Source organism: Anopheles nili, chromosome 3 (genome assembly GCF_943737925.1).
Source record: "Anopheles nili chromosome 3, idAnoNiliSN_F5_01, whole genome shotgun sequence".
NCBI classification, from domain to species: domain Eukaryota; kingdom Metazoa; phylum Arthropoda; class Insecta; order Diptera; family Culicidae; genus Anopheles; species Anopheles nili.
The window spans coordinates 66537739-66551542 of record NC_071292.1 but is presented as its reverse complement, the minus strand read 5'-3'; the positions used below and the strand labels follow the sequence as shown (position 1 = coordinate 66551542).

At 46.7% G+C, this 13804-nt stretch overlaps 1 protein-coding gene across 1 annotated transcript; it reads left to right on the top strand.

Annotated features, from left to right (window-relative positions):
• Positions 1–9245: 9245 nt before the first annotated feature.
• On the top strand, positions 9246–13480 carry LOC128724844 (enhanced level of genomic instability 1). Its single transcript, XM_053818565.1, has 3 exons — positions 9246–9423; positions 9509–13049; positions 13150–13480. The coding sequence occupies exons 1-3, from the start codon at positions 9261–9263 to the stop codon at positions 13478–13480; spliced, it is 4035 nt and encodes a 1344-aa protein (XP_053674540.1). The 5' UTR covers positions 9246–9260.
• The last annotated feature ends 324 nt before the right edge of the window (positions 13481–13804 follow it).

Sequence of the window (13804 nt, the reverse complement as noted above, 5' to 3'; positions counted from 1 at the left end):
ACAAAAGCACAGGTTTTCATCGTGCTCGATCACCTGACGTTCTGTTATGATTTGCTTCTTTTTTGAAGTTTAATATGAGGCCACAAATCGTGATCGTATCAGTTGAATGCAGCGCACTTGGGGGTGGTTATTTTTCGCAACATAACATTTTAAAATTTTGGTAGACTATTTAGAGTTTGAGTTGATTTATTGATAAAACATTGTTAAAACTATTTTGTGATAAATATTTTTATAAAGTGAATTTATTTATCTTGGGCAGTTTAAAAGCATATTTCACAAAATAAAATTCAAGTACTCAATAAATACTTGATCAATTCATTTCTCAATCACAAACAAGATTGCTTCTACAAATTTTTATACAATTAAATTAGTTGCAAATATGAACAAATATTACGAAAAAAATGTTGATGATCCAAATGAGATCCAAAGAGCAATTATATCTTTTAATAAAACTATAACGAATTACAATTCATAGCATAGAACTGTCGCACCCTTGTACTACACAGTTCCAGCCCAGTACCCCATCATGTGCGTGTATGCGTCCAGGAGCTGCCTACAGCTCATATGTTTGCTTAGCTGCCTGCCACCGGATCGAACCACCCTCGGGTGCGGCAATGGGAAAGCGCCCTCCACAGACATCAGGGTACGAGACGAAGAATGGGCGGCGAAAGGCTTCACAGGCGAAGGCGCCCAACAGCCCGGCGGGTGGAGAACGCGTTTTTCCAGTTCCCGGCACGAGGTTCATCAGGTAAACACTTTCGTTACTGGCACCAACGTCTGCGCCCCACCCAACGAGCCCTCGAGACCACCTTACCCTCTACCCAGCCTGAGAGGGTGGGCTCACGTGCGTGTGTGTGTGTGTGTGTGTGTGTGTGTGTGATTCGACCTGATCACTCCCCGAATCGGCTCTTTCTTTTCACCCCTTGTGCTGGCAAAGCCCAACCCTTGGGGCTGTTTTTAAAAGCTCTGCCCTACCCTTACTCGATCTCGCATGATCTCTCTCTCTCTCTCTTTCTCTCTTTGATCGAGAGTGCTTGCAAATCGTTATTCTTTGGCATTTATTTTCTTCTTCCAGATTACCGGTTTTCGAGTGCACTTGGAAAACTGCACCGGATTGGAGCTGGAGCGGAAACAAGCCCAAGATAGCGATCGTCGAGGGGGGTGGTGGTCGAGGTAGGTGGCGACGGAACTGGATGAAGGAAAGGGCCGGCAGGCCTTTCCCTTTCGTTGGGGCGCCGTTGCGAGGGGTGTGAAAGAAAGCACGAAAGAAACGCGAAACAAAAACAAAATCTCCACAACCGAGAAAGAGAAAACGAAGGAAATCCGAGGCAGCGCGAATGTTTTTCCTAGCGTGCGCTCTTTTCCCATTCGATTTTTTTCCACCCCTTTTTCCGTGGAGAATTCATCGGAAGGAGCTCGTTTTGATTAGAACTTGCCTGTCTGAGGTCCGCTGCATCGATTTTTGTTTGATCAGATTTTGTTCCCCGAACCAACTTTAGGTCAAACAGACCTACTTAAAAAGGGGGTGTGTTTTTTTGTATTTATTCTCGTTAATGTGCTAACCGGCTCGTTCACCCAACTATCGTCCATTAAATGGAAATCACCTAAACGATCGATATTGCCCTTCCGATCTCAGCCGTGCCGGAAATACGCTCCACCCCACCCGTTGATAATCTCGCATGCGATAATTCAAGCGCCAGGCAACGATCGATTCCCGCATAATGGCACAAAAATGCTCTCTTCCTGCTGCAAAGCGGGTGCATCGTCAGCGTCATCGATCGCCACCGGTCCGTGCTAATCACGCTTACGTAAATGTCATTATGCCCTCGCGCTCTGCCTACGGGGCACTTTGCAAAGCCCTTAAGGTGTTTTTCCAACAAACCGGGAAGCACTCGGTGAAGCACCATCTCAGCCCGCCATCTAGCTTCCTTGCGAGCTCGCAGACTCGCCATCAGAAATCAGGAAAGGGCCTGTTGCCGTACGTTACCATGCGGCAGCCATTTTTACGCATGCACAATGTTTGTCACACACCGGCCCGGAAAGCTGGCAGTTTCGTCTAAACAATACCACACGAACCACCCTTTTTTCCGAGGGTGTCGCGTTTGGTCACGTTCGAGCAAACGACGGGTTTGTCCAATGTTTTGTCGTTTATGCGTACAATGAAGCACTGTCACTAGCACCGATCTAGCAGCTTTCGCGTAGAACGTGTTGCAGCTAAGCTAAAAGTCCTACATAATATCTCTAGATCAAACAGACAATCTTTCGCGTTAGAAAACACCACCACCTGAAGATGTTCTGCTTGATTGATCGAGCCTTTCTTTCGATAAAGCCACCATTTGACCATTCTCTACTCAACAAAAAAAAACAAGGCCGCAAGAGAAAATGTCTCGTAAAATGTGAAAGCAAAAAAAAAAAACGTCTCGATCGTCGTAATGACGAAAAATGATAATTACGGCTAGTAAGCGGTCCTTGCTTGGCGAGGCAATTGCACGAATTATGGGGTACGCTAGAGGGTTTTTGCTTTCTTCGATCGAGCCGATCTTCCCCGTCCTTGAGGGTTGTACACGGAATCTGCATCGACATCGGACACATTTCTCCGCAAGCCCGCGTGCGCTACCGATCGTGAATGCGACTGCTTTGAGGGTGGATGGAGCATAAGAGAAAAAAATTTTTTTCCCCGGTGGTTAAATTGAATTAGCCATCCAGCGGCAATTAGGGTGGCTGACGAAGGCTTTCGCGAGCCTCCCCATCAATTCTGAGGGTTTATTGCAATCGATGAGAGTGCGAGAGAGAGAGAGAGAGAGAGAGAGAGAGAGAGAGAGATAGAGAGAAAGGCTTTTCTTTTCACCCATCGATCGTCACGAATGGGAAATGCCGTCTTTTCCGTCACCATTATCAGACGGCGAAAGGAGGGAGTTTTGGGAGAGTCACAAACAACCACCCACCCCACCCACAAACACACACACACACACATACAGAGCCCTTCAAAAGCAATGGGCATGCTCGAGTGGCGCGCGAAAAATCACGCCGTTCCGGTGTCTGGTGGTGCTGTTCGGTTGGAAAAATGGCGCCGACGTGAAGCATAATGGTCCGCGTCTAAATAAAAATTGAGCACCCAACTCCCCTCGCAGGTTCGAAGGAGTTGCGAGCTGAAACGTATTACCTCACGAATGAATGTTCACGGTTTGGGAAACACGTGTTAAAATTACGCCGCACGGTGGCGTATCGGATCCGCGCCAGGAACGTCCACCCGTCTGGTGGATATTAATTTCTTTCACGGCGCGATTTGGGGTGCGGGCAAAAATTGGAAAGGAAAATGGCGTGGCGCCCCGTGGCATGGCGTGGGTGGGAAGCATTTAGGTAGCGGTTTTTAAAAAAAGCAGGAAAACGTGCCCAAGTGCCGCTTCCGTCCGTGGTGCTGTAACGTCTGCTGGTTGGAATTAATTTTCTCCAAAACCTCTCTCACTCTCAATTAGAACCCACGCAAGGCCTCAAGAAAGGATCTTTGTTTTTTGGAATCACCTTTCGACAGATTGTCGTGACGTCTGTGAGGCATATGCACGTGCAAGAAGCAGCTGCATCGTCGTCGATTGGTCAAAAGCTGCATGAACCGAAACACGTGTGGTGCGTTTGGAATCGTTCGTTCGAGCGCATATTTTATGATTCAATCAAAGCCATCCACGCACGACGATGGCTTGGGGTAGTCGCCATGGCAACCCGGTGGCTGCACGGTTAATTATTAATGGAGGCGCCGTGGATCAACGCGTTGCCGAGCGAGCTGGAAAGTTCGACGCTGCTCAATCGGATGCTAATGTGTTGCGGGAAATTGCACCCGAGCCGTACATACGCCGATGATGACTCAGCTAGAGACACTCGAGCTGAGTTGTGTTGGTTTCGATCAAATGCTTCTCTCTGCCATACACGGGAGCCATTATGATCCTTTTAGCTAAAAGTGCATACATAATGGAGGGCACATTTTTAATTAACAATTCTATCAACACCAAAACACGAGCGTAGCTTCTATTCAGCGCAACGGTCGCCATTTCATTAGGAAGTGTTGTTGAAAAGGAAACCATTAATCATCGGCAACAATGGGACACACGAACCCTCCGTGAAGGCATTATTCGTGTGCAAAAGGGGTGGCGCGCGAAATCGCTTCCCTAATCCACAATTGCATATTACGCGAGCCAAATCGTCTAACGCCTCGCGGTGATGACATCTGACGGTGATTATGGTTGGTAAAACGACTGCGCTTTGCTTGCAACAATCATTGCCAGTCTTCAGAGGAGCACGTGACGCGTTCCCAAACTGCACCACAATCGAATGGCAACCTCCCCAGGCAGAAGCAGTCGAAGTGTTATGTAAAACCGAGAAGAAAGGCTTTCTACAACCGTGCATACAACCGTAGAATCGAATGATGAGTCTATTTCACCGGAAATGTTCTTGTTTTCTGGTTCAGTTGGCAGTTCGAATCGATTGAGTGATCCTCGAAAGATCACCTCGTCCTGAAGCAACGCCCTCTGGTGGCTCAAATTGACAGCACGAACGAACCTGACAGAAGAGTGACAAGGATACTAAGCAGCTGTCTAGCTGACCGGGAAGCGAAAGTGATTTCCTGATTAACCTTTTCCACCTTCCCAACGGTGGCATCGGTGGGGGTGCTTTTTTTTTACTATTTTCTTTCTCTTTACGAGCCCTCAAATTACCATCGGTGGCCTCTTTGGGGCATCGATTTAAGGCTGTACCTTTCGTCCGGCTCGTTAGCTCGTTTTTGCCGCCGTTTCGTAGCCCGAGGAAGCTGAATCTCGCTAGTGGATCATCATTTGTTTCGATTTCGCCCCACGTTTTGAGCTGCAGATGCAATTCGAAGCTGCTGCATTCATGAGGCTGACCTGTTTTGTGAACCCCAGGCCATTTGCAAACAATATTGCCATCTTTGCAGTCGGGTTGGGTGGAAAATATTCTGCTGTCCATCATCCCATCGGAATCAGGCTGGAAGATGGGCTGCTCGCGATGACGCTGGCATTATGCAAGACCCAAAGACCTCATCCAGCGTGGCGTGAACTCAACCTCTGTTGCTCAGTAAACCGAGAGCGGATATTATTTCCTCCCCGGCGAACCGATCCGCGATGGTGGATGGATTTCCGTTTCATGTCCGGTGCCGAGTTTGTAGCCTTTTTGTTGATGGTTTTTTGAGTGCATGGGCGGCGAGAAGCGAAATCCATCACTCTCGGTGATGCTGAGTGTTAGGTGGAATTTTAGAAAGCCAAGGAACCGAAGCTTCCGTCGTCCGGTGTTTGACGATAGGATAATTTGTGTGGCCGAGAAAAAAGATGTACAGAGTCTGTGGTTCACTTAGCGTGCCGCAATCATCCACGAAGCATCGTTGAGCTGAGGGTTGGTACTTGTTTTCCCTTATTTGTATCGATTGGGAGACATTAAAGCAGCACGTGTTCGAGCTGGGGAGAAAAAAAGCTATAGTTTAACGTCGGGAAATTCGATTATTTTGAAACTGCTTCAGATTGCATAACAGACAATTTTCCATCCAACCAGGCCGTAATTTTAAGCATTTCTTGACAAATCTTTGCCACTCCTTTTCGTTTGTTTTCTTCAGTTATATGTTGCAGTTCATTAGCGCGATAGAAACAAGTGAACCGATTAATCGTTTATTGTGGCTGTACAGAAATTGCAGCATTCTCTCGTAATCATACCAACTGATGTGTTTTTTTTTCTTTCTTCCTTGAGTAAGCAGCAGTTCCAAAAATTTCTCTCCACGCCTAATGATTTGCATGCTGTCATGCTTCGTATGCTTCGAATCTGCAGCAGCTTTCGTGTGGCAACTGGAGTGCGTTTTTTTTTTGCTTAACGTTTCCTTTTCCAGCTAGATAGGCGTTAATCGAACGGATTGAAACCCAACCGGAAGACTGACTATCGATTACTTCATCCCCTTTTCGAAAGAGGGTGGAAAGAGAGAGGGGGATTTGAGCATGGTTGTGTGATAAATATGTTTCATAAAATTTATTGTTATATATTTCGATCGCCTTGCAAACGAACGAATGCCAGAGTTGCGTGTCGAGGAAGAGGGAAGTGGAATGTAATTTTTTCTTTCAATTACACGCCCAGCAAATGTGGGTGCGCGTTAACGAATTACGTTGGTGAGGAAAATTATCGATTTGAACGGATGTAAAATGCATCAAATCTATGTACTCTCTGTACTGCATAAATTCCATTTCTATTACGAGCTAAACTTTATGCTAAATGTGGGAAATAGACGCCGAAACGAGACAAAACGATAGCAAAACAAATATGCGAGTGAATGAGAAGGATAGTGAGTTTGAAAAGTGGTTGGATTGCTCGGAAGAATGCAATATTTTAAAAATTTATCAATGTCAAATTGTAGAGCTGAATAACTGTAATTTTCCACCCATTTCAGGATGCAATAGACTATTATGTTGCTACGATATTTTAACCAACAAAAGCAGGCCATTTTGATGTGATTTGTTCCTCAAATAATAAAACATTCGCTCAAGAATGGATACAAAGTGCAACAGTGAAAATAGAGACATTTACCATTGGGAAAATGAAATTAAATGAGACACATTTTCCATTGGGAAAAATAAGAGCAATTGTGTTGTGCAGCCCTGTAACCGGGTACAGAGAAAAATACAAGGAAAACAGGAAAAATAGCTGATTGCATTCGAGTTTTGATTTGAATTTTTATTTAAGACTGATTTAACAGCAGCTGTTTATCGTTTATCAATTCTAAGTCTGCACTATCTCTTTACCATTTCCAAAACATTGGAGAGATGCTTTGTTGCATAACATTTATGTCAATCCATTTACTGCAATTAAATGGAATACGTGCAGAATTTAATTTTGAATTAGCTTGAATTTATTCTCCACGAAAGAAACATGTGGGCAAAAGCGCTAATTATAACCAGGATTAAGAAATAAAATGATCCTCGGTGAGAGCTTCAAATCAAGCAAAACATTCTATGCGATCTAGCGTGCAAGCAGTTGCGTGCAATAAATTTATTCGGTCGAAATTTGTCGCATCTTGGCATGAAAATTTAACTTTTGGTACCAGGAGAGCATGAGTTTCGGAGGTAACAGCAAAAATAATATTGTACTAAGTAAATTCCTAAAGCTCGGAATGAACAAAATTTGCAGCTCGTAAGTAAACTTCTGAAGCTCGGCGCGAAAAATAGTCTCCCTTCACTACCTCCCTCGCTACTAAAAATATTGATTTTACCTCCGAAGTAAACTTCTGAAGCTCGGAGCGAAAAATAGTGTCCCTCTCGCTCCTATACACGCTACTAAAAACATTGATTTTACCTACGAAGTAAACTTCTGAAGCTCGGAGCGAAAAAAGTCTCCCTCTCGCTCCTACCCACGCTACTAAAAATTTTGATTTTACTTACGAAGTAAACTTCTGAAGCTCGGATCGAAAAATAGTCTCCCTCTCACTCCTACCCATGCTACTAAAAATATTGATTTTACCTACGAAGTAAACTTCTGAAGCTCGGAGCGAAAAATAGTGTCCCTCTCACTCCTACCCACGCTACTAAAAATTTTGATTTTACTTACGAAGTAAACTTCTGAAGCTCGGAGCGAAAAATAGTGTCCCTCTCGCTCCTACCCTCGCTACTAAAACTATTGATTTCACCTACGAAGTAAACTTCTGAAGCTCGGAGCAAAAAATAGTGTCCCTCTCACTCCTACCCTCGCTACTAAAAATATTGATTTTACCTCCCAAGTAAACTTCTGAAGCCCGGAGCGAAAATAGTGTTCCACCTTGGTAGTAGTAGGACTATTTTTCGCTCCGAGCTTCAGAAGTTTACTTCGTAGGTAAAATCAATATTTTTAGTAGCGTGGGTAGGAGCGAGAGGGACACTATTTTTCGCTCCGAGCTTCAGAAGTTTACTTCGTAGGTAAAATCAATAGTTTTAGTAGCGAGGGTAGGAGCGAGAGGGACACTATTTTTCGCTCCGAGCTTCAGAAGTTTACTTCGGAGGTAAAATCAATATTTTTAGTAGCGAGGGAGGTAGTGAAGGGAGACTATTTTTCACGCCGAGCTTCAGAAGTTTACTTAGGAGCTGCAAATTTTGTTCATTCCGAGCTTTAGGAATTTACTTAGTACAATATTATTTTTGCTGTTACCTCCGAAACTCATGCTCTCCTGGTACCAAAAGTTAAATTTTCATGCCAAGATGCGACAAATTTCGACCGAATAAATTTATTGCACGCAACTGCTTGCACGCTAGATCGCATAGAATGTTTTGCTTGATTTGAAGCTCTCACCGAGGATCATTTTATTTCTTAATCCTGGTTATAATTAGCGCTTTTGCCCACATGTTTCTTTCGTGGAGAATAAATTTAAAATTGAATCCTGCACGTGTTATTTATTAAGGCTACGTGTTAGCACATAACAAAAAAGCGAGATGTAATATGTTTTTCTGTTTTGTATAATTTTCGCTGCTGTAAAGTTCAAAGATATATTTGTTCTTTCATATTTTAAATCGTTCGATGATTAGTAATAATTTTGTATAACGCTCACTTTTATTTCCTCAAAAGGCAGGTTTGCATTTCCTGTCTTAGTACTTGTCATGATAAATGAAAAATCCTATGAAATGATAGATTTTGTACGTACAATTTATTTGTTCGAATGAACCACAAGCTTTGTCATCCAAGCGTTGTTTCTAGCGATGCCTCTTGTTGTGTTGTTAATTTGCGAGAGCGCGGATACGCTCTGAAAATACGCGCGAATACGATTTGTCAAATGGAACCAGAGAAAAAAATACATCGGAATGCAACTTCTGGTTTCGTGCATCGAAAGCTAAATATTTGCCAAAATCGTTGCTAAAATCAATCAATGTGACTAAAACTCATAACAATGAAGTTGGTTTTACCTGCATGATGTGCGTGAATCGGTAGTTGAGTGTGTTTTATCTCAGTTTTATGCTCGCTGCAGCTGACGTAGTTGTTTCTCACCCCCAACACGCCCATGTTTTCTGCGACCACTTCAGCTGGTATCGTAACAATATGCAGTGTAACCAATAACGGAGTCGATTCGTCCTTAAAGCGTCATGAGGATGGCAACGGATGCAAGCACGAAAGCGTGCAGTAATCATTTACCGGTTCGAAAATCCGAATCGGTGGCATCGTCGTCTTCTTCGTGCTCGATCTCTTCGGTGTCTTCGTCAGGAAACGCGCTGCTGACACTGTCTAAACCGGATTTGGATCGGCTGATTGCCGAAAACATGGCATCCGTGCTGAAGTCGATCAAGAAACGCAAGCACGCAAAGAAACACGCTCGTTTACGGCAGGCAGCGACAACGGAACAAAACGCATCCGCTGATAAGATGTCGGGAAACAAGGGTAATAAACAGGATGGAACTTTGGTTGACCACATGGACCGCAAAGGTCCGAAGAAGGGTAAGCGTGGTGATGATGGTTGAAGTGACAGTGAACGTTGTTTGAAACCTATTTCCGTTGTTTTTTTTAACAGATAAAAGCACCAGCAAGAGCCGAAAATGTCTGAACATGAAAGAACGAAACAGTACTGCCGTTAAAGAAACCAAAACTAAACCACAGGCACATAGCTTGAAAGAAGTACAACCGGAAGTGAAAAACGAATCGATCCTCAGTGCAGGAATCACGCCTAATCCACCGTCGATGGAAAAAGGCGGCAAAGAGAACAAAACAATCAACGCGTTCCAGCTGATGATGACGGCCCGTTCCAAATGCATCGGTTCCAACTCACCCGGTAGAGATCGGGATGCACCGGAGATGAGTCCTTCGCAACAGGTAGCGCGAGAGCAGAAGGCAAAGCGTACTTTACTCCTGCAAGAGTGGGCGGCCCAAAAGGGTGGTGGGAAGCGAAAGCTGCAGGAAGTTGCCGAGGATGATTATATTGAGCATCAGCTGAAGAAGCGCACGAAAAGACTGAAGAAATTAATCAGCAACATGAGCACGAAGGAAGACGACGGAGATGTGATAACGGAGGAACCGGCAGTAGAAGTGCTACAGCTGGACGTGATTGAAATCCTGGAATCGCAAAGCTCCTCCGAAGTTGTCCTCAATGGTAAGCAACACGAGCAGCAAACAAAAACCACCAGCTCGGGTGAGAAGTCACCCGCGGAACGGAACGTAAACGGTAAGGCCAATAGAAAAAAAATTCGGCCTCGGTCTCGGAAGATAAAAGCTGACACGCCGAAGGAACAGGACGAAGAGCCGGCTATAATCGATATTGATGATAATTCGAACGAAGAATTTCTCAAGCATCTGTCCTCGCCGAGGAAGAAGAAAGACAGCTTGCTGGGATATTTTGCGAAGGTGACACCGGAAACGCGAAAAAAGCATTCGTCTTCACCTTCACAATGTGAAAAGCCATCCACCCCAACGTCCAACGCTTCGCAGGTAAAAAAAACCCACACAACTCCACCGTCCGATGCGAACACACCGACGACGGATGCGAATGTGGACACTTCGCCAGTGCCGCAAGGCTCATCGCGTCCCCGCCGTTCCTGCGCGAATCGCATTAAAGATTATTCTGCCTTCGAGAAGTATAGCCCGGCGAAGGAAGAGCAGAGAGTTCCGAGCAAGAAGCCACCGATCGTGACACCGCTGAAGATCATCAACGTCCAATCGCCGAACGCGATGAAGGTCGTCAAAAGTCCTTCGTTGCGGATGTTTTCCTCGGCCAATGGGGAAGCTTTCGCGAACGGGACGAAAAGCTCTCCCTTGGTGGATGGTCAAACAACACCCAAAACGGTTAAACTGGCGCCCGTTTTTGCGCGAACTGCCGGTGGAAAACCCCTGCCAGCGATCGATCCGGAAAAGGCCCGCGCGCGGCAGATGTTTCTGATGTCAGGAATACCGGAGAAGATGCGTCAGGAAATGGAAAAACGTGCCACGTACATCGAGCACGTGCTCAACGAATCGCCCGTTTTTCCCTTGGTGAGTCACGTCACTCAGCTGACCGAGCAGACGAGGGAAAAGGCAGCGCCATCCTTGCGGGAAAGCATCATTAAGGTTCGTCCCGCCGACCAGGAGTCACCTTCTGCCAGGACAATGCTGAAGAACATCAAGAACCGCAAGATACGCTTCGGAATGTTCACCACGTGTAGTGAGAACGATTTCGAGGAAGCAATGGAAAAATGTAACCTACCGATCGATTTGGACAGCAGCCAAGAACAACCCAACGATGACGCGTTGCCGGAAGTGGAGAACGTGAAAGAAATAGTGCGAGATTACAAAAAGCGCTATCCACATTTCCCCGTCTTCCGGTGCTACAAGCAGTTCCGGGCCGTCTATCATGACCACCAAAAGGCGCAGGAGAGCGAACCGGAACAGCTTTGCGAAACGGCAACGAAAGGGAACGGAAAAGCAACACCGGAACCGTTGGATGACAGCGTCGTATTCGTTGAAACGTCGTGCGGTTTCAGGAACGGGGAACTGTTGTTCACGGAAAAGTACCGCCCGCAAAAAACGGAGCAGATTCTGATCAACTTCTCGCCAGCTAACCAACTGACGCAATTCCTCTCCCTCTGGCAGGACGAAGCCACTAGCGGAAGGCGCACGAATGGTGGGGGGGACTATTTCGCCTCTAACAGCAGCGAAATGGACGGCGATTTCTACGAGCACTCGAACGGGAGCACTGCGTCCTCGAGTGTCGGTTCTAACGTCTGTAACCATGTCGTGCTTGTCGGACCGCCCGGTTGTGGCAAGACTTGCAACGTGTACGCGGTCGCACAGGACATGAACTTTAACGTGCTGGAAATTAACGCCAGCAGCCGACGGAAGGGCAAAATCATTCTGCAAGAGCTGCTCGAGGCCACCCAAAGCCACCAGGTTCGACAAAAATCCGAGCGATCGAATTCGGTCGATGGATTGCTGGGACGGTTGAAGGGTGGCAAAAAGGCCGGTCCGGGTGGATCTGTATTGCGCTGTCTGGAACGAAGGCCATCGTTAAACGACACGAACGGAATCGGATCGAAGAAACTGTCGCTCATCCTGATCGAGGATGCCGACATCGTGTTCGAGCAGGACGATGGTTTTTTGGGGGCAATCAATCAGCTGATTGCTACCTCGAAACGCCCGATTGTGCTGACGACAACCAACCCGTCGTGTTCGCACATGGCACGGTACATGGCCCGCAACAACGTGATTCGCTATGTCGCTCCGGGTATTGGGAATGTGGCAAAGTTTCTGTCTCTATTGGCCCTGGTGGAGCGGATACCGATCGATCAGCACGAGCTGGGTCGGTTGTACGCGTACAACGAGAAGGACATGAGGAAAACGGTCAACGAGTTGCAGTTCTTTGTCCAGAGCGGCGGGGACATTGTACGCTTTCAATCGTCCAACGGATTGGATCGCTCTCGGTTGGAGTTTGATGAGGAACTTAACACGGCGCTGAATGAAACGAGGGAAGAAGACAGCGAACAAGCGGCCGGTTTGGATGACCAGCCGGCGACAAAAGCTTCGAAAGGTCGGAGGAAACGCGCGAAGAATGACCAGGATACGCAGTCGCAACATCACGCTTCGCTGTACGAGCTGTTTACGCGGAATCAAAACGAGGAGATGATCATGCGACTTCCGCTGGAATTCGATGCGCTGTGGTCCAACATGGAGCTGGTGCTAAGGTCGACTCCAAACGACACCCCGCCGGAACGGTTGCTTGAGAAAGGTAGGGGGAAATCGAAACGAAACGGCACTCCTGGTAGACGCAAGCGCGGTGCTGATGATGCTGCCGATGAGAAAAAATCTCTCACGCCGCCGGATGTGGCGCGGTTCGAGGAGCTCTCTTTCCTGTACGAAAACATTAGCCGGGCGGAGGCAGGATGGGGCGTTACGCAGCGGAACCGAATTCGCTACGGGAAAGATCCGCAGGACGAGCAGCAACAACAACAGGTTGCGAACGAGATGGGCCACGCTCTGGTCGAAGGATCCTGGATGCGCTGGTTCAAAGGAAGCAAACAATCCAAGAACGAGCCATACACGGGTGCCAAGGCGTACGATGCGCTGCGGAAGGTACACCAGGAACCGAGGTAAGTAACCGGAATAGGGTCTCCGTTCCCCCAACACTCCATCGTTGAATGAAACGGTTCTAATGTTCCAATGTGTCGCCCCGCGGGGTTTTTTTTTTAGACAAACGATTGCTTCCCACATCGGAGTCAACAGCGTGCGATCGCGAGTGGTAGCGTGTGATTATGAGCCACTGTTGCGACAAATCTGCCGTTACGAAAGAGACCGCTCCATGCAGGAACGGCGTGGCAGTCGTTTTTATCACTACTTCCGCAATTTTGGCACATCGAACGCACCCGCCCAGCAGCAACTGATGTCGATGGCAGCGATCGCGGCTGGAGGATTCAGCGTGGATAATTTCGATGCACTTAGCCACTGCTTCGAGGAGCAACCCGTAAACCAACCGGTAAACCCCCCGGAACAGAACGGTATTGATGGAGCAAATGGAGAATAAACACGAAAGGACTCTCTCAGTCGTCTAGTGGCCGGGTTCACCTGGGACGAGGAAACATGATGTGTAAAGAAACAGTAACGCAATTGTTTGGTGTCGTTTAGAAATAGATTTTATCATATCAATAGCGATAACATCTACAGCTAGTGCTAATTCCGTTAAAATATTGCACAAATAGCCGTGGAGAGGGATTTTTGCACTACATCATCTTGTTAAATGTGTTTTTGATCGGCACTCCGTCTCGATCCGTTGTTTCTTCACTGTACTGGGTGGCCAAGGGGCCCACACCATGGGTTCTGATCAATCCGCGGGTTAGCACGGCCAGGC